At 37.6% G+C, this 26,377-nt stretch overlaps 1 protein-coding gene across 2 annotated transcripts in view; it reads left to right on the top strand.

The window, feature by feature from the left end:
• The first annotated feature begins 1,641 nt into the window (after positions 1-1,641).
• Positions 1,642-26,377, top strand: part of LOC135198551 (ephrin-B1-like) — a 257,625-nt gene continuing 232,889 nt past the window's right edge. The window contains exon 1 of one of the 2 annotated variants that reach the window (XM_064226240.1): positions 1,642-2,170. In XM_064226240.1, the coding sequence (XP_064082310.1) occupies positions 1,782-2,170 (389 nt within the window). In that variant the 5' untranslated portion in view covers positions 1,642-1,781. The remainder of the gene's footprint in view (positions 2,171-26,377) is intronic. The other variant, XM_064226239.1, reaches the window with a different exon arrangement.

A 26,377-nucleotide genomic window follows, 5' to 3' on the forward strand; every position in this document is an offset into this window, starting at 1 on the left:
GATTTCAATATGACTAATACGATGTGAATTTTGTGACTATTTATTGTTCTAAATTTTATTTATTTACTTTTTTTGGTTTACACGTTTTCTGTAACGTTTTTATTTTGTTTATAAAGTTTTTATTGCTTATACCATCGTATTTGCTCCTTTGGTTTTATTATATTAAAAAATAAAGTATATATATACGTGCATATGTATATATGTGTGTGTGTGTGTGTGTATGTATAACGTGTAATTATACTTGCAGTCAGATAAATAATAAATTACATATTTCCGTTGCTGTAACAGGTGCGCCTTCCTTCAAAATAATAATAATAATAATAATAAATGAGTGTTAGTGAAAGTACAGATTTTTTCCCAACTACCTTGTATGATGTTGAAAATAAAAATATCTCATTAAGTCGAGGGGTAGTGAACTAAAGTTTTGTTTGGATTGTAATGTTAATCATATATTTAATTTTTTCTATTTATAAATAATACCGGAGGTGTCATCACTGCGCAATGATCCTACTATCAATTCAGCATACTAAAGCAGATTTTTTATTTTAAAATTTAGTAGCTGCAGGGAATGTCACCAATTACGGCAAGTTCGTTATTGTGGATAGATTTGTCAACTACATAATTATTATAATTATTATTTCACTTTAAGGAAATGTTACAGTCTGCAAAGTATGTTCTTTCGCAAAAATGAGAGAGAAAAAATGAGAATTGAAGTGTTCTTGTGGGCGCAAGTGGTTTTCATAAGTTTAATGTAGCGCTCATTGTCACGAGATATAAATGGAAACCACAGTGTAGTTTAGTGCATAGAATTCCTTCCGCTTGCTAAATTTCATATAAGGTAATTTTAATGCATGAGTTTTATGAAAGTTTCTGATTATATATATATATATATATATATATATATATATGATGTGTATGCGTGTATAAATAAACGTTAAAAATAAAATTCTTAATAATATAATGGTTCATTGAAACCTAAACATGACAGCGTATGTGAAAAGTTCATGTAATTGTTAGAGCCTAGATAATGATAAAATGATTTGAGCTTAAAGGGGAATTATGTAGGTATACATACAAAACATTTACACTATATATTCATACATATATATATATATATATATATATATATATATATATATATATATATATTTTATAAACTTGGATATGTTTATATTTCACTTATCATTATGTCCTAAGACCATGCAAATTTTCCAGCAAGAAAACTGGCAAATGCTAGTGCATCTCGCTGCTTATTTTGAAGGTGTCTGGTGTGTGCTAATCTAAGTACAAGCACTTGGGATAATGAGCGTTGATACGTGGCATTAGGGGCAAGCACTTTGAGGGCGAAAACGTGTCTGGTGGTGGATACCTGGGGCAAATTCTGCTTGATGCTAATCCGGCGAAACTGGTGAATTACCGCGTATGCCAACACAATCTATACAGCGGTCGACCCCAGATGCAGTGAGGCAAGGTGTTAACACTTAGAGTATCGCTGCGCAAGTTGAGGTGAAAATGCACCAAAGGTGGGCACTACCCTAGGGTACCCCGGCTAAGCTCCGTCACTAGCCTTGGCCTTAAGACTGTGCCCGCCCCACGAGGCGCAACGAGTCTGCGCCATGCAAGGCCAGCCCACTTCTCCGAGCCAAAGGTTAGTTTCTTATGTGTCGTGGGACGTGGAGGGTCTACGCGCCGCGCACTCTGCTCAGTGTAACCATGCAGTGATATACGGAGTGTGCGCCACCGTCAAAGGAGAGTGTGTATAGTTGCGAAAATGGGTCCTTATGGACTTGATAGTGTCAAGCCGATGGGCAATCGCAGCCGATTCAAAATGTGAGGCAAAACAAAGTGGGGCCCACCTCAGGTCTTCCTTGAGTCGCCGAAAGCTTTTTTTTTTTTTTATTCGGCAAACTTTGCGAAAAGAAAGTGTGCTGCTTGCCTGTCGCGTTGTCGTCAATGTATTATCATTAATTTATTATTACGTGCTATACGTTAAGTTATTTTGTGCGCTCCCGTTCGGGGGAGTGTCCACAAACAAGGAGTTTACGATGAGTGTCAGGTCGTGTAGTTATTGGACTATAGTGGTGGTGGTTTGTGTGGAGGTGCTCTGTCTGTGTCGACTGGCCACATCGACGAAAATGCACTACATTCACTGGAATACGTCGAATCCAATGTAAGTCTCTTATCGTCACGTTGTGCTTTCATTAAACTTGCCCGGGTAGGAATACCCAGCGGATCTTCAAAAAGATCCACCTCCAGGTAGTAGTAATCACGCTTGCTCGGTGGGTCTAAGACTAGGTTTAACTTTCCACGGTCCTCAGGTAGGCTCATATGGTAATTAGGGGCATACCCTAAGCTTTTAACAGGAATTTTTCAGTTTGTAGAATAGTATGCCAATTGATATTGTCAAATAATAAATATCAAAGGAATGCAAATCTACAAGGGCAATAAGACTAGCGATGAGACATCTCGAACCTTATAGCCTTAGTACTACATGAGGCATAACTTATAAGTTAACAAAAATATAATATTAGTTATTTAATTGTATTTTTTAAATTTTACCGATATTCCTTCTACCGAGACAGGTGAGTGAGTGTTTTGGAGTTATAGCTTTTAAAATTAGATGCTTCTGGTTGCTGCTTTTAAACCACCCCATAGGCCTGGTGCTAACCATGCCTCCCTAGCCATTTTTGCATTGTTTTAGTATCCCAGACAACTTCATTTTTAACACCTAAGCTTGAATTCAGAAGCCTTCTCGTCCGATTCCAGCCTCACCGCGAGCTTTTGCTTCGGTAGTCGGTAGGGTTAGCGCAGTCCATGCGAGGTGGTCCCTCATAGCGTAATATGCGATTAAAAGTTTTTCTAGTTTTAGCCAACCCGCTCAATTGTCTTTTATGCCAGACATGCTATGTAGTAAATGTAGTATTTCTATTTTATTTTCATTCTATGTCGACAGACGTCTGAATTTTAGCCTATTATTGTTATTATTATTATTATTCTGTTACCCTACTGTCTATTTTGTTATTGTCTCCAGACCATCTATATAAATTTATATAAGACCATTATTTTTTTTAAAAGGATGGGCGTGGGATGGTGCAGGTCTGTCACAGGATGTGCATTCCGTAGAAATAATCAAAATGTCTACGGAGAGATTGATATAACATCGTATGCAGTGCATTATCAAAATGCACTGCATTTGATGGAATGTCATATTCAGTGATTTTTAGTAGAGATCATAAACTCTCCAGGTTATTATTGTGTGAATTCAGTTTAAATTGGCATGCTTGTGTAATAATTGCACTAATCTGCAAGGTTCAATTTTTTCTTGTTTATAAGAGAACTGCAGCTGTGCCGTTTCACGAATTTATTTCATATTAAAAAAGATGTTACATCATTAGACCCATAATTGTGATTTGATTTCCTATTGACATCAGGATGGAAGTGCAATTAATACATGTGTATTTATGTGAAATTTATTGGTCTTGATTTTTTCACGTTGAGAGGGTTCAGTGTCTAAGGTATTTTAGAAGCTGATTTAGGCTTTCAAAGGCAAGGTTTTCCAAATTTCTCCGAGATGTACGTTGAATATTTTTCCGTAAATTCCAAGCTAAAAGTAGGCAGGTGATTTTTTCCCCTTAGGGAGGTCTGTGTTGGTAAAGCTACATGCTCTGGAAAATAATAACAATAAAAAATACTCTATAGCAAGCTGTCATGTAGTAGCCCCATTTGTAATTAATAGTGATAATGAGGGAAGTATATAGCCTACAGGTGAAAAATAACTGAGCGCAAGTATTTTTATATCCGGCCGAGGGATAACCTGAATAAATTTTTTCACATGGATGTTAATTTTAAAGAACTATTACATCACTTCGTAAATTTATTGATATCCTGTTTCAAAGTTCAGCGATAAGATGCTTCAGTTCAGGGGAGTGTGACCGGATATGGAGGGATTCAGATGTTCAGCTGCATTTACTATGGAAGTATCAACCCTAGAGCCGCCAGACCACCTGGTGCATGTCAATTGTCGACGTTGTGTGCAAGTGATTTTGGGTCTCAGACTGGAATGAATAGTGGCCAAGATAACTCGTTCTCTTGAAGCTAAGATTTGGTTTGACATTTGTTTACAATTGTATCCAAGTCCTGAGTTTTGTTTATTAATTACTTAGCTCATTCTTTGTAAAATTGTCGATGGCTGAAAGGTTGTATAATTGCATCCGTGACCGTTGGAATAAGTCAATGGACCAACCATTATTGCTTTTGGCAGGTTACGGATGACTTTCAATGACCAATTATTAACAGTTTTTCTCCGCCCTAAAATAGGCTTATTTAATAAACTTATATCTTCGGAAGTAGTTATTTTTTTTATTTATTAACATTGCCCATTTCTTTGACCCCTCTCTCCCCGACCCTTCATGAAAGTCAATTCAATGTTTGTTGTGTGAGAGAAACGCGACGATAACTAAATGAACCTATATGTATTTCTAATTAAGCATAATGTAATCAGATCGAGTTCATTAGTTGGCGAGGCGTTACTTGCAACACGGGGGACCCTTGTTGGTCGTTTAATTGTTTAGCTAGCATTTTTTTCAGGTCTTTCCTTTTATCTCTTCGTAACTTGTTTACCAGAACGGTTAATTTTGCTGTTTCTGTTCTCATTCGTTTTTTAAGTTTACCCAAAGGAATCGAATTTTAAATGAATGGCTGTAGAATAAATAGGTTGTCAGATGTTTAAACTAGAATCAATTATTATTAATGCATGGCTTGATGAATTTTGTAACGCGTAACTGATGGAATGAAATTAAATTTCCTTTTATGACTTACCTGACTGTATCATAAGGATTGTATTTCTTATGCTTCAGTAAGGAATAATTGCATTCCTGAGGGCAGTTTCAGAAGGTTTATAGGACATGTTTTCACATCTTCCCATCGTCTGATTCTGAAGCGTAGGCCTAGGCTATGCGTCTTTGGGATGTGATGTTTGGTTTGTCACCAGGTTTTCAGCATTAAAGGCTAAAACGCGAATAAGGTGCAGTTTATTAGCCAACTTATTAATCAGATATAGGCTAGGCAAATATGTCAGTTGTCATAGTTATTTTCATCATCAAGACACCACAACTGCACCGCCGTTCGGGAAGGGGTTGCCCTATAGGTTAGTAGTGTTATTATTTTTTCTAGCAATAATTCAGAGGCTGAGCCGAGATACCTTACCCAATTCATTCCTGGCTTCCATTTTCGAACCGCATTTTGCATTGATCAAGGTGTGTAGGCTTGGATCGGACATCGGTGACGCCAGGCACTTAATATCCACCCGAGTAGTGAGAATCGGAATTTATTTACCTTTTCTTGAGGAAGCTATTTTGAGAATTTAGTGTCATGATAGATGTTATTACGTGGATTTAAGCGAATTTAATGTTGTCCCAATATGTTCAATATTATCCCAATGTGTTCAATATGAACATTAATTAAGAAGGCAATCCATGGGGGCCTTTTGCCCATAGGAAATTAATTAAATGGCCTAAAGTCAGTAAGCTATTAGGGTTAATTAATTTTAAAATTACCGGGATTCTTCCATTGCACCATATTTAACAGACAAACTCCTTTTCTTTCTTTTTTTTTTTTTTTTTTTTTAGTTTGGCCGTGATATTATCACGGAAAGAGGGCATACAACCGGGATCGCGAGGTATTGATGCGTATCGTAACCAATCTGACGTTAGCATCCTTACCCTGACCCGAGCCTATGCCCAAGAACCCTATCTGCCTGGTACAGTGGCACTGCGTCCTCTATTGGTCACTGAATTCTTTATCTTAATCACTATAGTTATTCGGTTATGTACCTATTCTCTAGTTACGAAAGGTTAAGACTTTCCTACGATTAGCGGCGTTGACGCGTCTCCCATCTTGCCACAGGAGGTATTTAATCCTAATCCAAAATAGTACATTTTCAGGATTAACCTCGAGGTTAAGATTTTATGCCGAGAGTGGACATATACAAGCTTACTGTCCATCTGTTTGCTTTTATTCACAAGTGACTTCGTTTTAAAGTAATATATGCCATGTGTATGTATGCTTATTTTTAATGTATGTATTTATATATAAAAGGTATATATATATGTACACATATATACACACATACACATGCAAAATTTAATTGGGTTATATATATATATATATATATATATATATATATATATATATATATATATATATAACCCAGTTAAATTTTACATTGAGCAACTCGAAAAATGTAGAGCCAGGTCCAACGAGTATAATGTTTTGATCTCCGTGTTTTGCTTTTGTACCGACGAATGGAGGGAGGTGACAGACAATCCTCTTAGGTATATTGTGACCCTTGGCGGTCACATCCCTCAATCATCCATACACGAGGAAATTGCAGGGCCGCTCAAAAAATCTGCCAAATCCACCAAATTGTCACACTTTTGCCTGAAAAGTTTGAATGAGTTTAAGAAAATATGGCAGCAGTGTTAAACACCCTCGAGTCTTAACCTTTCGTAGCCAGAGTATAGCATTTGTAATTTTACTCAGGTCGTAGGCGACCCAGTCCCCCTATGTTGAAGTTCTCCATGAGGTCATTCGCTGTACGTCAAGTATCATTGTGCCGCTCAACCTAGCCTGTACAGAATGCAACTTGCTCCCATGTATTTATTCTTATTGTTGCGTTAAACCCAACTCGTATAATTTTTACTAATCCTAACGTTATTGCAAGATTATTTGCATATTATTCTATATAGGGTACGCTAGTACATTACAGTATAGTACGGAATGATTTATAGTTACCTGTTTTTCTGGTCTGATCTATAATTCGTGTTTGTTGTTAGTCGAAGCAAAAGCAAAATATATGTTTATCGCGGCCCACTCGCGCTATAGTAGTGGACCGTTTACGATTATTGGACTGGAGCCCTTCGATGGAAGATTTCCATCGTAGATAAAGGTCATTTTCTGGGTTCAGTCCGAAATTTTGTTTTCCTTTTAGCCGCTTCCATTTGACCGTTCGTATTTGACCCAGACTTCTTAGGTCTGTTTATGGAACCCAATGCCAAGAGTCGTGGAAGTGGCATCACTTTGAGAAGTCAAAACTTTTGTGTTTCCTGATACGAACTGGAATGGGGGAATCTTTTATAACCAGCTTATCTACTGTCAGATATGTTTTTATCTAAATATTCAGACATTTATTCAGCTCTTGATTTACGCATTAATAATATGATTCAAACATGATTAGACCATTTTGTCTGATGCCATTTCGCGTCGCTCGTTGGTTGATTTTGTTAAAGATTAGGAAACGTCTAAAATGAAGATGCACGTCTTATATGTACTAAATGAATGCTTCTACGTACAAAACTGACGCATTTATTTTCCTTGACATCTTTTGATTGTCAGTATTGTGCAAATCATAAAAAAAAAAGTCTGGGGACCCATTTTAAATCTTCCGAGTGTGAAGGAATTAATAGTTCCAAGTACTAATCCCCAGCTCCAATAATTGCGTGCATGGGCTCGAAGGGGAACTGCAATTGCCGTTAAATTACACGGTAACGCATGGAAAGTTATTTTCCCAATTATTATCAATTTGAAGAGGAATAGTTGAAGATGTTCTGGGCTGCCTACGACTAATATTAGGTAAGTGTTTGTTTTATTTCCATATCTTAATTTTCCCCGATCGAAAAACGAGATGCAAAGCTCACTTGCCATCCTGTCTAGTATTATCCACGAGCATTAAGGAACAACAGATGTGGATTATCAAATGAACCGAGTATTGTTATAAGACTGGGACTATCTCGTGGTTGATTTTTTTCACAAAACTGTTTAGTACTTAATGAACTCTTGTCAGTTTAAAATACAAGACAAAGTGCAACTTGAGTTGTAGACACGACCATTAGTATTATTATTGTATGTGATATTCACGATAAAAGATAGATTACTGGTGCTGGTACTAATGGCGGACGCTTCTTGGGACGCCGTGTTTATTACCAGCCTCGCAGGAATCAAAGTATTACATACCCCCATTTCTATATTTTGTGGTAGACAAAATTATATTAATAAACGATATCTTCGTACGGACGTCTGCTTTACAATTACAATACGTTTAGTAATAGGAGTATAGGTGACGCTTAGATAACAGGCCAAAGTAGCACCGTCTAGTCTACCTACAGGTCTGCAGTGGGCCTATTTCAAGACTTTGAAGGTCCGCACTATGTGATAATTGATGTAGATAGTTACGGTATACTATGTTTTTACAAGGTATAGATCTGTGAAATTCGGCAGAAAAAGCGCAGTTCGAAAGCGTGGTGAACTGCTTTTACCGATGGCGCTGTTGTTTGACCTCCTAGAAGATAAACATCGCACTCTCCGGACCTTCTGGCCTTTGCTTTAGTGCGTTTCCTTTTACCTTAGAGTATTCCCTACCTGGCCGTGACCTTTTTATGAAAAAGGTAAAGATGAAAGCGAGCGAGTCGCGATGTAGTCGCCCACCCATTTGATAGATCGAAGTCGTCTACTGGCTTAGCCGAAGCTTGTGCCTCGAGGGTTTTCTCTTGGCTGGCATCTCTCTCTCTCTCTCTCTCTCTCTCTCTCTCTCTCTCTCTCTCTCTCTCTCTCTCTCTCTCTCTCTCTCTCCCCGCAATCCGCCTGTACAGAGGATTTTTGTTATTCGTGACAGATCTCTCACAATATTGTGTGTGTATGTATGTATATATATATATATATATATATATATATATATATATATATATCATACACAAGGTGGTAGTCACCAATATAAATGTAAAACGGGCGCAAATACTTTTGTAGTGAAGAAAGCATCTGAAAGCCGGAGAAATCAGAATAGCAATGGTATATGAAAGGTATACTATTAAAAAAATAACAAGTAAAGACATTTGATTATTCGGCCATGTATTTATTTTTCCGCATTCAGCCTCGTAAATATTGTATTGATCATTGCAGTGGGATTAATATTACGTTTAAATGTTTGAGTCGCAACGACCAGTTGCTGTTTTTTTTTATCTTGGTTGCGGGCGATTATATTATTACTCCATTCATATTCTAATGGTTTTAATGATATCATTATTTCGGGGAAGTAATGTTTAAAGTTGCATGCGTTTAATGTAACGTTAAGCGCTGTTACCTAAGTATTTGATTGTAACATAAGGTAGCCTAATGCATTGCTTCCCGCGTTTGTTTTGACGTTTACATAGGGTACACGAATGTGTGGTCATTAGGGAAGAAAGTTGTTTGTAGGTTAGACCGGGCACGGAAACATAAATCTGCCTCGATGAATATTTCCACTGGGGCATGTCCAGCCGCAGATCCTTGGGGGTAATGTGTTTGTGTACATTTATTAATTAGCATATATATCATAGTAAAGCAACCCGGTCTTTGATATTAGTAAGTAGTAGTGAAATAACTCCTGGGATGTTAAGGGCGCATTTGAAGGGACGTTGCTTGATAACCAAAGGGATCCACTCGTATTGTTTCCAGCGTCTGTTTTCAGAGAACTGCGGGACAACAGAATTAGCTTATAAGAAATCGCTGAGGAGCAAAGTTTACAAGTTAAGGACGAGAGACTAAGGAAGGAGTGAGGATGAGATGCTCTATTGTTCGGTAACGGGAGGGTCCGGGTAGGAGATGGGCCAACGTCCTTCTTCTCCGCCTCATCCTACTACTCTTCCTCCTCCCCCACCCACGCCACCGACACCGCAACCATCACCTCCTCCTCCACCCAGCACCCCACCTCTCCGCATCCTTCTCCTACATCTCCACCTTCTAAGAAGCATTAATCACTGGCCGCTCTTTGTCACCCGAGGATTTCTAGTGTGGCCGCCCAACCCACCATAGTCTCTCGCATAACTTACGGCCACGTTACTTAACATCCCTGTGATTCTAGTAAAATGCAGTACTACCCTGTATGAAGAAATCTGTACCTGTTTGTATTACTCGTAGGATAGGAGTCATTCACATATGTCGATGCGAGTAGTTTTTCCCGTTGGATTGCTCTTTTTGCGTAAGATTTAGTCTTGGAGGAGATTCTTCGGTGCTACCTTGGCTTGTGATCTACACTATTATTCCGTTATATGTTATTATGTTAATGTTTTCACGTTCACCTCCGAAGTGCTAGTACTAAACATGGCGGGAGCTCCTTGGGACATGCCGTGTTTATGATAACAGTAGTACTCATAGTTCTGCCAGTTGCGCCAAAATACTCTTCTCATTTTCATTAATAATAATAACCGTCTATTAAAGTCAATGTTTCTACCAAAATGACCATTTGCGTAAATGTATCGATCAAAATGAGCATTATTTGTTGAGAATAGCCTCCATTTCGCCATGTTATAAGAAACTAATTTATGATGCAATTCGTTCTGTGTTCATCGTTACATAGTTAAGCATTTAAGATTAGATAGTTTTTAATGTTCATAAATATTGTTCTGTGCCATATGCCTTAGGCATAGGTTGTATATTATAATTGAGGAATCAGATGTTTGTAGGAGAAAGCCAATTCCGTCTGCTTTTCTTAGTCAAAAGACTATTATGACGTGGATACTTATAAAGGTAAAGTGAAGTTTAATGATGGGAGAAGCTGGCGAGACAGCCATACTAAGTCAACACAGGGTGATGGGTGCAGCGGCTCCCTGTGTTATGAGTGACGCTTCTATAAACTTCCGCCAGGCACCGCCTCCCTCAAACAATTTTTCCTTCTTTTGTCTTATAGACGCTGGTGATATTGCTGCCGAAAATATGACGACTGGTCTGTAATTCTTTGGCTGGAAATTGATGTGTATTTTTGGCGGCTCCTGGGCTCCCGAGCAGTATGTTAGTGCCGCTTCCGAACTAGAAAGATTTTTCCTCCAGAAATGAAGGTTGTTTTATTAGAATTTAAATGTAAATTTACGCTACAGAGTTATTGCAACTCTCGAAAAGTCCAGTTGCTCTAAAGGCTGGCGTGGAAAATTATTTGCCAAAGACCAGATCATTTCCTCGTACTGTTCTAATCCACTGATTGTAATCGTACTGTTCTAGAATGCCAGCTTTATGTTATTATAGCGTTCAGATAATTGGTTGAGGAAGGAGAGTTTTGACGAGTGAGAGAAAAGTCACTTATGAATCGATTTAATGACGAAAAGCCGACATGTAAATCTGTTAAAATAGTTGTTCCTTTCATCTGTTTGTAATCAACAGTAGTCCTTCTTCTCAAGTGACTGAATGCAATTAGTTCAGTGGTTCTCAACCTTTTTTGGCCCATGCACCCTTTCTACCATATGACAGAATGTCACCCTCCAACCCCCTTTCCAAAATTGTCTTCCTCAGAAGGTGCATCCCAAATAATATGCTACAAAATACTAACACAAACACACAAGTTATTGGAGATAAAAAGCCTAGCGTGATCTGTCAGGAGTGTGGACTGATGAGAAGTGCATTTTATGTGGTCCTAGTGCCAGTTTGAGCCTGCCAATCTGTGGTCACATTTCCCCTCTGAAACTCAGAAATTCCTCCCTGGTTGAAAACCACTAGGATTAGTTGTTGAAAGTTCTAAAGAGATGTTATATATTCTTTTCTCTTTGGTTTTCAAGGACTTAGTTAGTTTATTCAGGAAAAACATTAATAGTTGTCAGTGGTGATTGGATTTTTTTTAGTCATTTAGCAAATGTCTAAAACTTTTCTTGGCTATTGGAGAAATATATATAATACACACACACACACACACACCACACACACACATATATATATATATATATATATATATATATATATATATATATATATATTTATTGTATGGATGAGCGTTAAGAAAAGCTGTTTACTGAGCGAGGGGAGTAGCAGTTTTTCCCAATAATTACGACTTGTACGAACATCTATAGGGTTTCCCATAGTTTACGGATTACATATCACTGTGACATTCAGCACAGAGTGGGGAAAATATTGACCGTAATTTCTTGTTAGTTGACGTTAAAGCGTAATATGATAGAGAATTTTTGGGAGGTCGATTTACTTTTTATAACAATTATTTGTGATCAATTATGTGCAATGGCATTGGACATCGAAAATTCGCTGCTTGCTTGATATCGCTAATATGAGTGCTGTTAAGTAGAAATTATTTCGTATGGGTGTAGTGCCGTCAGTGCATCTCGCACTGTCAACTGTAGGCATTACTTGAGGTTCTTTGCAGCGTCCCTTGGGCTTCTAGCTGTAACCTCTTTCCTCCATTTATATTCACTCTTCCATCTTGCTATCCATCATTTCCTAACACTTGTTTGTTAGTGACTCTCAATTTCCCTTTCAGCGCTGAATGACCTCATAGGTCCCAGTACACACCTTATGTATCAGTTAATACATCAGACAAGGCCTTGCATGCGTCCATGTCCCCACGGAGTGTGTCTGGGAGCGTCACCCTGTGGAAAAGCACCTGGTGCTAAAGGTAGCAGCAACTTTGTGGTCATGAAGCCAACGAGGCCCGATGCTTCGTCTTCGTCTTCTCCCGGCTGTCTCGCCGTTAACGAGGACTGTCAACTGTTTGCGTCTGTTGAATTATGGGTTTTGTGGTCACAGTGACTGCTTTTCGCAAGGTAAGCCTTCTTACGTATGCGATGGAGGCAGTGTGTGGGAAAACAGCAACTCGAGTGAATCATGCGGTCGTCTCAAAACCCCTGACGATCTGTAACCGTTGTAATGACAGCGGTGGCCGGGAGGTGTATAGGTACTCCAGTGACCACAGATTGAATTTTGACATTGCGTCATCAATATATTGCAGCATGTGATGACTGCTGATGATGCTGGGGCCGATTGCAAGTTAGGTATTACAATCCTGGACTAGGAGTTCTTCTATACACACGTATATGTGTGTAATATATATATATATATATATATATATATATATATAATATATATATGTGTGTGTGTGTGTCTGTGCGTGTATGTATGTATATATATATATATTATATATATATATATATATATATATATATATATATATATATATATACATACACAGCGCGAGCGTGTGCTTGAAATGAAAGTTCAGCGATAAGATATTTTACAAACGTTCATATAGCGTCCAGCCTTTTTATGTGGATTTGGTCACTTAAGTCATTTACGTAATATCAGGACTATAATAGTGACCAGCGGAGTCAGAAAATTTCGGTTTGTCTCTGTTAACGAAGTGAATTGAACAATCGCTTTCTGACTGATGTTACCTGTACTTGTTTCATGTAACTTTAGTGGCAAAATCCGTCGCAGAATGATGAGTGTAAAGAAATTGCTCGTATTTCTGCCTATATTAGCATTGCTGTGGAACTCAAGAGGCCTAGGGAGGAAAAAGTAATACTTGTTTTGGTTTTAGTATTATATTGATATATATGTGTGTATATATATATATATATATATATATATATATATATATATATATATATATATATATATATATATATATATACCTTTCTTTTTTGCCTAGCACAGCCATCCTATTCGACTGGGTGGTTTTTATTTGGCAGAGATCTTTTTCCTTGCAGTTATCAGTTTGCTAATGGTTAGTTTCTGCTAATGTTGCTATGAACTTAGTCCCTTTCCCTTCACCTGAGTAGATTGAAGGTATAATTTTCCATGCTGGCTCCTGTTCTGACTCTGATTAATGTTAATCTTAAATACGTCTCTGTTTATTGTATGCATTATACGCTTTGCCTATTATCTTTTTTTATGTGCGCACGAATCGAATTATTATTATTATCATTAAAGTTGGTGTTGGAGGTTTTGTGAAAATAGTAAAAACATTCATTTGTTTTTTATAGTGATTTTCCATCGTCGAATTAAGGGTTAATTAACACAGTTCAACCAGTATTACGTTGTTAAGCTTTTCGATAATATATGTTACATTTGCATATTGGGGTCTGCCACGCTGTGGTATGATTTGATATAAACGTACATTGCGGCTGTACCGTCCACATTTCAGCGACTGTCTGTGAAGAATTGGACAAATGTTTAATAATTGCACGGAATATTAATTCCCTCACGGTTACTGACATGTCACAGACGGAATCAGGTATTGTGGACTTGGCGTTTGTGAGACTGAAATTTGAAGCATACCTATATTATATTTATTATTTTATGTATGTTGGTGTAACAGCAGTTGTTTTTACTTTGCTTCTCTTTTTTGGTCTTAATATTTTTTAATTGTCATTTTAAGAATCCTGTGTATTTTTAGTATTTTTAATGTTATTTTGTAATTTTCAGACTGATAATGCACATAGTCGTGCGAAACGTTTCTTAATGAATAAATCTTCTTTTAAAACATCCATGCGTCTTCGGCTTTCCTGAATTGATGTTTGAGGATCATACTGCAGATAGTATATATATATAAATACATATATAGCTATATATATATTTATGTCTGTATATATATATATATATATATATATATATATATATATATATATATATAGTATATATATATATTTGATAGATAATAGGTGGTGCCCTAACTAAATGTTAAGGCACTTGGATTACGAATCCTAGGCCCATAGATTGTTCCTGGCGTACCGTCCAGCAGTACTCATGTTATGTTGTTTAAATGAATAACAAGCCACATTTTTAATCGTTGAAGAAGTGTCGAGAAGCTGATAGGCTGTGCCCAGGAACTTTCTGTGCCACTGGCTCCAAAGAGTGAATAAAAGCGTATGATGAAAAGATAGTCAGATGGATGGTCAGTGTAAGGCCGTTGTTAGTTATTATGTCCCACTTATTTAAAAACCGTAGCTAGAGGTCTCGGGTACGACTCTAGGGCAAAGATGGGCACTCTCCATGACACACCCATCGCTCCCGTGTAGATTTATGAAATTAATTAGGTAAATTTTAGATCGAGTGTTGATTCTTTTAAATCTTAAATGAAGATCTATAAGGCTAACGTATCCTCTTAAAAGAAAAAGCTTTATATGGCGTATGGAGTACTTACCATGGCAGCTTTTATAGCACGGGGCCCAACTACCGAACTTACCGCGTAGTACTGTTTTTACGGGAGTCCTGAATCCGTAAAGGTCTACCGATCCCGAATCCTCCCAGACGTGAAAAGATACACATGAAGGTTCCTCCGCACATGGCCGGCCATTCGCCATCCCACCACCATAATGAGGAACCCGTTAGGTGTCATAGGAATACGAGCTGAAAGCTCTCTCTCTCTCTCTCCTCTCTCTCTCTCTCTCTCTCTCTCTCTCGACGCCATCTGCTAATGATGTTGCCTTTGCCTGGACTACAGTGGTGACCGCACAATCTCCATATTTAAAGCGGTATCATGCCTGGTATAATGTGGATTCTCTGCTGGCTCTTTCTAAAGTAATGTAGGACCTAATTAGGAAGAGCGTAAGGGAAGATTTCTGTAGCTCTTATTTTACGATGTATATATTCTGTATTGCGTGTGTTTATATTACTATATATATATATATATATATAATATATATATATATATACATATATTTTTTATTTTATATATATATAAATATAATATAATGTATGTATATATATATATATATATATATATATATTATATATAATATATATATATATATATATATATATATATATATATATATATATATATATATATATATATATATATATTTATATTTGTGTGTGTAATGTTACAGGGGTGAAAAGTATCATATACTAACGTGGGTTTCTTATTCAAATTCGTAATTTTTATCGTTTAACTTTATACTAGGCGATTTATATAAGATGAGACTCTAGCAGTGACAATCTTGTCTGCATATGAGGGAGTGAGTTCCTCAGTGGTTATCTGAAACTGCTCTTTACATAGGCACAAGGCTTTCTGGACGTTACAGGGTCTGGTAAACGGATGTTTGAAAGTGCTGTATGCCTATGAGGTCTTATTCCGAGTTAAGGGAACTGTAGAAGTGCCTTGATAAACTTATTGGAAGTCATTTGCGCGCTTGTATATATTGTTGGTGAAAAGAAATATAGGTTATGCTTTGGGTGGAATTGTATTTTAGGCTTGTGTTCTGTTTACATTTAGTTTTGTTGTTATGAGGGATTGCTGCGAGTCTTGGACGCATTTGTCTCCCTACGTAAGTATAACTAAGTAGTGAAAAAGAGGGGGGGGGGGGGGGGGGGCAAGGGGGGGGGGGGGGGGGGGGGGGGGGGGGGGGGGGGGGGGGGGGGGGGGGGGGAGGGGGGGGGGGGGGGGGGGGGGGGGGGGGGGGGGGGGGGGGGGGTGGGGGGGGGGGGGGGCTCATGGACTATGTTTTTTCATGTTCAGTCGTTCTTTTCACCTTTCTATTAAAGACCTGGTATTCATTGTTTCTATTTTTTAATCCTTTGTGGGCAATGAGTATTAGGCCTACTTTACTCAGGGACCTGGCCTATTCACTCCACAACAATTAACCTACCTTTTAGCCATCTAACTTTTAGCCTAGAATAGACTCTCTCCTTGAAAGAGAATGATTAGGGCAACATTCCAGGTTTCTCTTTGTACTTCATTGTATCAAGTAATGGGTAGTGTGTTTACGTGTGGCCTTATTATTATTAGTATTATTGTTATTATTGTTGTTGTTGTTGTTGTTGTGCCGATTCCTTTAATTTGTTGAAGCTTGTTTTTTTTTTCTAATAAACAGGCATTCTCAAAGGAGTTTTCGTCGTAAATAAAAAAAAACATAAGATGTTCGCAAAGGAAAAAGAAAAAGGAAGAACAGAACTAACAAAGTATTTTAAAACAAGAGTTGAAAACAGCTAACTTGTAAACTGATGAATATATTTGTCAACCAGTGGAAAATGAGAAATGAGTCCGGAAATCCACATCCAAGTCTCTTGTTAGGATTGCCGGCGCTCCAACCAAGAAAGTTGTAGCCTGAAAGCATTGTATAAAGCAAGCAGGAGGAGTGATCATTTTCATGTTGAAATAAGGCTGCAGATAATAATCAAGCACGATGTCTTTTAACGGTTATATTAATTGTAAGTTTTCCTTTTGTTGTGGGCAACTTCTGGCAGTTTTGCCTGCAGGATAGAGACCCTATAGGTATAATAGGTATCCAGACAGATGTTGAAACGAACACTCTTTGGAATCTTGAATTTCAAGTCAGTGGCCCTTTGGTGTGCTTGTTTCATGTGAATAGGTTTCAGCTACTTAAATTAATATTATAGTAATATGCAACAATATCTATATCATGTGATTCAGGAAGCCCAACGAAGTGCATTTAGCTTACTGGCCGTGGCAGACATGTTTCCAAAGTGAGGAAACAGCTTGAAAGAAAACATACTGCCCAAGTTCTTTCAGATGTTCCGAATTCGGAAGTGCCGGAAAGAATCTCATATTTTGAGGCATCTTGATGCACCGGCTGTGGGACTTTTTACTTAATGCATCTTCGGGACATTAGCATTACTTTTATCTACGAAGTTTTAAAAATCAGGTTATGGTTAATGGTATTTTCGAAAACGATGAATACATTTTGTTCATCATCGTCAACAACGTTAAATTTGCGTTGCTATTGTTCAACATTTGTTCCGTAGCTATTCGAAAATATGAATGCACCAATGGCAGCAGAAAATAATGTCCATTAATGGCAATGGAACACTGAATGGGCATTATTTATTTGTTGAGGGTCATGAAGAAAGGATGTAATTTCCATAGTTACGTAAATATTGTTTTGCAGGAGCGTGTTCTGTTCGTTTTATTTTTAGCATGTTTTCATTTGCAACATTGTTTGAGGGGTGTATTGTATCAATTGTTTACTGTTTAATGGTCAAAAAGACAAGACTAATTGTGCATATATTTTATTTCCCCTCGTACGTAAGCATGTTTATAACCAAGTTTCTGTTTTAACAAAACGAAAAGGGTCATCTGGTGTAACATAAATGATGATAATTGATCATCTGGGTAAAATCTCGTTCAGGTTCCTTGTTCGTTGTCATTATTATTCATGACCAAAAAGGTCTTTGGCATAAAGCGATATTCCACAATGTGGAATACCTTTTCATCCTGCTTTACATGAGTGGATGAACAAACTGTCAAGAAGCGTACCGTGGAAAGATTAAGCCTGTACTTGCAAATTAGCAGTTGAAAGCAATAAAGACAAAAAAATATACTGGAGTACAAATGACATTAATTAGCAGTTAAGAAATGTCAGAAAAATTAAGCCTATGGAGCTTGCTTTTTTTTTTTCACCCATGTACTTCATACCATAGAGGATAGTGTAGTCAATGCACCTCGTGCGTTGCATTGTAGGCATTACTTAAGGTACTTTGTAGCGTGCCTTTGGCCCCTAGCTGCAACCCTTTTCGTTTCTTTTACTGTACCTCCTTTCATATTCTTTCTTCCATCCTACTTTCCACCCTCTCCTAATGATTAATTCATTGTGCAGCTGCCAGATTTTCCTCTTGTTACACTTTTCAAACCTCTTACTGTCAATTTCCATTTCAGCGGTGAATGTCCTCATAGGTCCCAGTGTTTGGCCTTTGTCCTAAATTCTATAATAAATTCAATTCAATTTAGAGGAACGCCACCGACCTTGTGATGTTTCGTGGATTTTATGTATGCATACCATAGTGTATGCATGTTTACATACTAACCATGAATAATTTATATCGCAAGGAAAGTAAATATTTGAAAGAAGACGTTCAGAAAATATTGCACGAAGCTGATTCTAATAACCAGGAAAGCCAGGGGAAGGATATTTGATGTCGTCATCGAGGTAGGAAGCGACGCGTTAACGAGACAGAGATTAATGGCTTCTTTAACCCTTCGGTAATGTGTTTTTGCATACTACTCCGAACTGGCTGCCTTTTTTTTTTCTCTTCTCTCTTTGTTAACGTGGAATATATATCTTTTCAGGGCACTGAATTGGTAAGAAGCCGAATTTTCTTCTATTGGTTCCAGTTTTATGCCGTACATTTTCTTGCAAGTCAGACTACTTGGATTTTAGTCCATACATTTTCTTGCTACTCAGACTACCTGGACTTTAGTCCGTGCATTTTCTTGCAAGTCAAACTAACTGGTTTTTAGTCCATGCATCTTCTTGCAAGTCAAAACAACCTGGTTTTTAGGCCATACATTTTCTTGCATGTCAAAATACCTGGTTTTTAGTCCATGCATTTTCTTGCAAGTCAAACTAACCTGGTTTTTAGTCCATGCATTTTCTTGCAAGTCAAACTAACCTGGTTTTTAGTCCATGCATCATCTTGCAAGTCAAAATAACATGGTTTTTACTCCATACATTATCTTGCAAATCAAATTACCTGGTTTTTAGTCCGTAAGTTTTCTTGTAAGTCAAACTACCCTGTTTTTATTCCGTACATTTTCTTGCAAGTCAAACTACCTGGTTTTTATTTTTGGAGCTAAACTTTTGAGATAGTAAATTTTTACTTGAAAAAGTTGTAATCATAACCACACTATCTCTTCTAACTGTCTGCATTTTTCTATCATGGTAATTTCCACGAAGTAGATTAGCTTGCTGGTCCTCTCCTGTTTCTTCCACATGGCTCTAATATGTAGGCTATTCTCAAGATTCAAAGGTGTGCCAGGGTTAACGTGCAGACCTGTTGTGTGGTTTGTCCGCACTAGCAGGTAGTCAGTTCTCTTCGGGAAAGAAAAAAAAAAACATCATTTGCCATTTGGCTAACCTGCCTTCTACCATACTCTTTACTTGACAAAATGCCGTTAGTTGAAAACGTCGTATCAAAGTTTTGAATAATTCCCACACAAATATGTTGGATATGTTAAAGACGCATTAATGTGTGTGTGTGTGTGTGTGTGTGTGTAATATATATAATATATATTATATAATAGATATATATTATATATATATATATAGAGAGAGAAGAGAGAGAGAGGAGAGAGAGAGAGAGATAGAGAGAGAGAGAAGATGAAGAGAAGAGAGAGAGAAGGGATGGAGAGAGGATTGAGAGGGAGGGAAACGAGAGAAGAGAGAGAGAATATTACTGGCTTATGATATATGTAGTATGTCACTCCAAGAGTTAATGTAAAACCGTTGGTTTATGGGGATATTATACTTACTAATTGTCTTTTCCTGGAGAATATTTAGCTAAAATGTGCTCCGAGTACTCTAGATTTATCTTGACGTAAATGCTAGGGGAGTAAACGAAGTGGCGTTTATTACCTTTAGATTTTTGCTGTGTACAAAGGGAACATTGTTTCCTGTTTGCAAGTGCACTAGAATACTGCGTCTGTTACTCGCATCTCTTTTTGTTACCATGCGAGAATAAAATGTATATATGCACGTAATGTGTTTTAATCGTTTATGTTTACCATAATCTGGTAGAGTTTCCTGTGCCAGATTAATGTTTGCATTGCTATTTAATGCAAATTGTATTTTCACGTGAAGCTGAATGTTATTAGGAAGGGGGAGCGCTGAAAGAATAGCAAGAGGGCCCTTGGAATGAGAAAGTGTCTTATTTATGGGAATCCTATTTGTTAAGCACACAATTTTAGAGAGAGAAAGAGAGAGATAGTGTTCATCCATGGAAGAATTTGCCAGCGGTTACCAGCAGCTACAATAGGGCAGTAATGATATGTATAGACACTGTTTACTGAAAATTCAGTATTGATCTCATTGCTTAAGAGAGGAATTAAAGCGATGTGACAAACAAAAAAAAAAGAAGAAAAAATGACGAAATCATTCGTCGTGAATGTCGGACAGGTCTCTCAACTTTGGTAGTTTTGACTGACTTCTCAAAAGTCAATTTTTTTACGCCCCAAATACCGCCCTTTTGAATTGAGTCTCTCTCTCTCTCTCTCTCTCTCTCTCTCTCTCTCTCAGTAAAACGAAAAAATTAGGAATAATGTGAAGTGGTAAAGTGAGGGAGAGCATCCGTGTCTGTAAGTGAAAAGGACGCAAATGGGATGCTGGAAACAGACGTAGGTTGAATGCAATGCTGTAGGCAGATTTTTCTTGGCCGTTGCCTTATCAGTATACGAATGGATGTTCGGGATTAATCTCCCACCGTTCCTTTTCCACGGAACTTGTATTTAAAGTTATTAGCAGCGTTGGGAGTTCATCCAGAATGTTTGCTGTGCAAGTTTAATAATATTTTACGTACGGACATCTTCAAGTTCCCGGTGTGTTGGTGAAAATTGAACCTGCTTAATACGGAAGAGGGAAGTGATTCGTGTTTTACGCCCTATGTCGAAGTATTATTCAACAGAAATTTTCATATCAGTTTAGAAAGTCTCTTACTATTCAAGGGCGTTTATGGGTTACGCTTTGTCATAATACAACACCTCTGCTAATCAATGCAATTGAGGAACAGTTGCACTTGCAGGCGAAAGCGTTTAAGGGCCAGAATCGTTTATTGGACTCCTCCGCTCATTTCTGCATAGTCGACATACAAATGTAAATGCGTTAGGCGGGCTACATAGGAAAGATCGCCCACTAATCATTGATATGGTAATTCCGAGACGATGAGCACCAAAGAACCCAGGCATCATTCTCTCTTTTGACTCTTTCGTTTGGTGCCCGGCCAGTCAAAGTTTCCTCCTTTCCTCCCCTCGCATCATTGTTCCCTTTTCGTTTCTTGCCTATTTTTTTTCTCTCTCTCTCCGCCCGGGACGTTATTGTTATAACAGGAAGACAAGACGGATTGAATTTTCCTCCCCATTTTCGTTTGTTGGTTTTCGTAGGCCGTGTTAGATGACTCCTCGAACGACTAGCTTACCATCTATAGATAGTCTCTCTCTCTCTCTCTCTCTCTCTCTCTCTCTCTCTCTCTCTCTCTCTCTCTCTCTCTCTCTCATTTTTTCACGTTTACTCGATTGTGTATGCAGATGTCCATTTGAGTATTGGCTTCTAACCCGATAAACATGGTCAGTTTCATGCGCGAACTGTTTCGAAAATATTGGAACTTCAAGATATATATATATATATATATATATATATATATATATATATATATATATATATATATATATATATATATATATATATATATATATATAATCTATCTCGGAGGGTCTGTTCCCTCAGAGACAACTGAATTCGTAAAGGGGTGTCAAGGGGTTAGTGTGGTGGAAATAATCTTTAAAGAGCCTGTAAAAAAATGCGGTGTTGCCAAGAGTCGGTATTTTACGATCTCAGAGTGAGTCCGCCGACGGTAATGGGTGACGCGGGTTGGTGCCAAGTCCTGGAATTCCGGACAAGGGAAAACGCTGAAGTCTGTGACTCACTTGAGTCAGGAGAAAATAACATTCTCTCTCTCTCTCTCTCTCTCTCTCTCTCTCTCTCTCTCTCTCTCTCTCTCTCTCTCTCTCTCTCTGTAATAGGAACCGTGTTTGAAATTAACCTTCAGTATTTTTATGCAACATACTGGTTAATTTTTTTTACTCCTACTTCCATTTTGAAAAGTGGAAGAGACCGTTCTCATAGGCTCTCGTCTTTGTTGTCCGCGGCGTTGTTACGTCATTGCCAGTGTTCAACGTTGCCGTTTGTGTCTTCAATTATCGTCAAGTATTTATTCTGCTTTCGTGAAGAGCGAAGGGTGGTGAAGCTGTTCCAATGTAAGGGAGAATTGATGTGATCGGTGAAGGGCTTAATGGGGATGTGGTTATATGCTGACGCTGCAGTGGATCTCCCAATGTTGCAAACACCCACACTTTGGTTTTATTGTGTTCCTTCCTCTCTACGGGTTTCTGGACCAATTCTCGTCTAGGCTTTAAGTAGCGTATTCAGACTTGGACATTCATGGTGGCGTGACACCCAGTCGGTCGGTATTTTCTTGTCGCCTGTTTCTTTTTAATGACAGATGTAGGCTTGTTTATTAGAAGAATTTTATTTCTCCGTGTTGTGGGTACTATATGAGTTTCACAGATTGCAAGATTAGGTTACGGTCTTTATTTTGTGCAAGTGATGCTCTTGTATCGTTTTTTCTTAGTAAATAGCTGACGACGCTATAATTAGGTTTTGATCCTAACATTTTGTTCGCTGAATGGTTTGGAATATTCCTTGTTATATATATATTTAATATATATATATATATATATATATATATATATATATATATATATATATATATATATTTTAGTTTCACAAATAGCTGAAATTAGGTTTCAATCCTCATTCTACGTAGGAATGAATGGCCGAATCTTACAAAAAATTGAGAAAATTTGTTATTTTACTGGCCCAATCTAGGAGACCTGTTTTTGGTGTAATGGAAAATTAAACTGAAGAGTCATTCTGTTTGCAGTCGCGTAAGTCTGCTGACTCGAATGTTTGGCTGCGTATGGAATTTAAATACGCGAGTAGACCCGAGGATCTATTGGACTTTGTGATTAGCTAAACCTTTTATGGATGAAATAATTTTCACTCTGTATGATTGTGTATTAAGTGGAATTTCAAATTCCTATTCAACTTATATAAAAGGCATTATTTTGCAGCTATAGATGTTTACCGCATGTTTTGTTGGTATACTCAAATAGCAGTGAGCTACATTGAATCATATGCATTGTTGATGTATATCAATTTTATTAGAAAAACTTCTTGTATTTTGAAATATGTATAGTGAAATTGTTATTGTCATGTCCGCTTCATAATATCACCACAATGGTTTGGCTTTTTTTAAAGTAAGAATGGGAGCAGAAGAATACATTATTAATTAGCACGCTGAACATCTGCTTGTAGAAAAATGTTTTTAATGTGATTTCCGCAACGCCCTACAATTTCGTCCGCTGATAAATTAATGAAAAGATAAAAGTTGTATAAGCTAGAATCAAAAGTGCTTGGGAATTTCTTTTCATACTCACGTCCCTTGTATTTGCTTTCAGGTACGGGAATATTATCCTCCCTTGGCCCTCTTATCTCTCCCTTCCAAGCCCTCTCGTCGTGTTCCTCATGCATTCATTTCGGCTGTCTCCTCTCCTCCTCCTCCTCCTCCTCCTCCCCCGCGCTTTTTGTATAGCGGGGGGAATTTTGGTTTAGCCGAGCAGAAATTTGGCGCCACCAGAGCTCCTTTGTCGTCATAAATCTCGCTGGGGAGAAAACCGAAGCTGGGCCCGTCTGTGTCACTGCTCTGCGAAGTGGGCATAAAAAAAGGAGAGAACGAGAAAAGAGATAGATGTAAAGAGATGTTAAAGAAAAAAAAAAAAAAAAAAATCTTCCTCCTCGTCGTACAAGAACGGTAGCACCGAAATGGCGTTAGCTCTTAAGCTGGTTTTATAACAAGTGTCGTAAGCAGTCTTGTTTGGAGTCGTAACCGGGTGCCGTTGAAAAGAGCTCCCTTCCCTGGATTCGCTGCCACGCCAACTCGGGGGGAGAATTAATGACGAGATGTTGACTCGAGGTTAAATAGTTTTCATGAGTTTGTAGGGATGTTTCGGGCGAGGAAACAAGCTGGCTTTTCGACTTAAAATTCCTCGTGCCTCTTGTAGGCTTAAGTGGCAGTTACGGCATCATCGAGCCATTTGGAAGGATGTTGGGGTTATTCTTAACGAAGGAAAATTAGTGTAGGTACTTCGAACTTTGGAACTGATTGAGAATATAATATATTGTCATTACACAGTTATTATATATATATATATATATATATATATATATAATATATATATATATATGTGTGTGTGTGTGTGTGTGTGTGTAAATATATACATATATATATATATATATATATATATATATATATATTATATATATATATATATATATGCTACATCCATACGTACATCCACACATATATAGGTATGTATATATATTATATACACATGAAGTAATTAGGACATGAAAAGCTTATGATTTCTAAATCACTCAGAATTTTTTGACACAGTACCTATTAAACCTTTCATAGGATAGATTTGATAGTCCATTGCCTCAAGTAACGCAGGTTAGGTAGTTGAAGTTAAAGTCGTTATGTTGATTTGAAGTATCAGGCAAAGAGATGGAATTTAGCCACTCTTATTTTCATCAGATTTCGAAAAACTGGACTTTGGAATTTGGGTGAAGGAAAAGGTTCACAAAAGTCAACTGTATGATGAAAGACGAGTAGGGGTAGGTATGAATAAGTTGTGCATTTGGTATTCATCTCCCGTTTGATGTATATATGATTCATGATATTGTTCTAGTGCCTTCAAAAGTGAGATCGTTCAGAATTCTTATTGGCCATCTGTCTCGTCTGGGAATGAGGACTCCGCTTACATTGTGTACGATGGATTTGGTTTTGGAATTTATTTTAACCATAAGTCCTGAGTATCGTCCACTGAGCCTCGCTTTTAATTGCTATATAGATTTTTATTTTCGCAAAGAGCCGCTGCTACCTTTGGCGTCTCCAATTTATTCAAATTGAGGAATCATTAAGTACTGTCAAAGGTATTGAAGCGATGCGGCTGATATACTGATGGCGATTTTTCATTTCCGCTTCAGTTATGATGGCATGTTAGATTTTGTTTCGTTAATTAGAAAGAAGCCTAATTAATGCAGGTTTTTCTTGCTTTCTCTACAGTTACGTCGATGAGATCTGTTTTTTTTTTTTTTTTTTTTTTTTTTTTTTTTTGCGCGTTTCGTGTGATTTGAGGAAAAAATACCTTAGGTCAGCACGGTATGAGGGTGTAAACTTGGGATTATATATGGGATTATATATATATATATATATATATATATATATATATATATATATATATACATATCTTGGTATTATGAGGTATAAGAGGCTACTAAAATATCACAGACGAATTCTATTGCGATTTTTTTGTACCAGATATCTGCCAAGTATTTTTGGACAATCTGGTAAGGTATATATCTTTGTGATACAACTGGCAACAAAGGCGGATTACGGTCTATGATCTTACATTTCCTCAGTGGTCCTTGGATTGGAAATAAGGAGGCTTTATGTTATGCGGTAATTGGCCGAGGCTCCTACGGAAATCATCATCTAGCAATTGATCTTTTAACCTCCAAGACACAAGGTCGAATAACAGTATCGGAGCCGTAATTTCTCTCTCTCTCTCTCTCTCTCTCTCTCTCTCTCTCTCTCTCTCTCTCTCTCTCTCTCGTGCAGTTAAGATACATGTGTTTTCTTAGGTTTACATTGTTCTTTCAGTGTCAATCGGCATACTGAATTTTAAGAAAGAATTTGATCATTGAGAATCACAGAGTAGTGTATATATTTTCCACTGGGAGTGTTTATGGTTTAAAATTGCGCATACTTTTTTGTACGTGCATATATCCACACACACGCGACGTAAATACACACACATACGCATATACTGTATGTTTGTGTATGAGAGAGAGAGAGAGAGAGAGAGAAGAGAGAGAGAGCAGAAAAAATAGTTCCCAGTCTCCCCTTTACTGCCGGTAGGCTCGAACGTTGGTTAATCTCATCGTTTAACAACATTAATGTTTATTTTGACTGGGAGCGTTGGCGTGCAATTGGCCCTTGG

Source organism: Macrobrachium nipponense, chromosome 22, assembly GCF_015104395.2.
Source record: "Macrobrachium nipponense isolate FS-2020 chromosome 22, ASM1510439v2, whole genome shotgun sequence".
Taxonomy (NCBI): Eukaryota; Metazoa; Arthropoda; class Malacostraca; order Decapoda; family Palaemonidae; genus Macrobrachium; species Macrobrachium nipponense.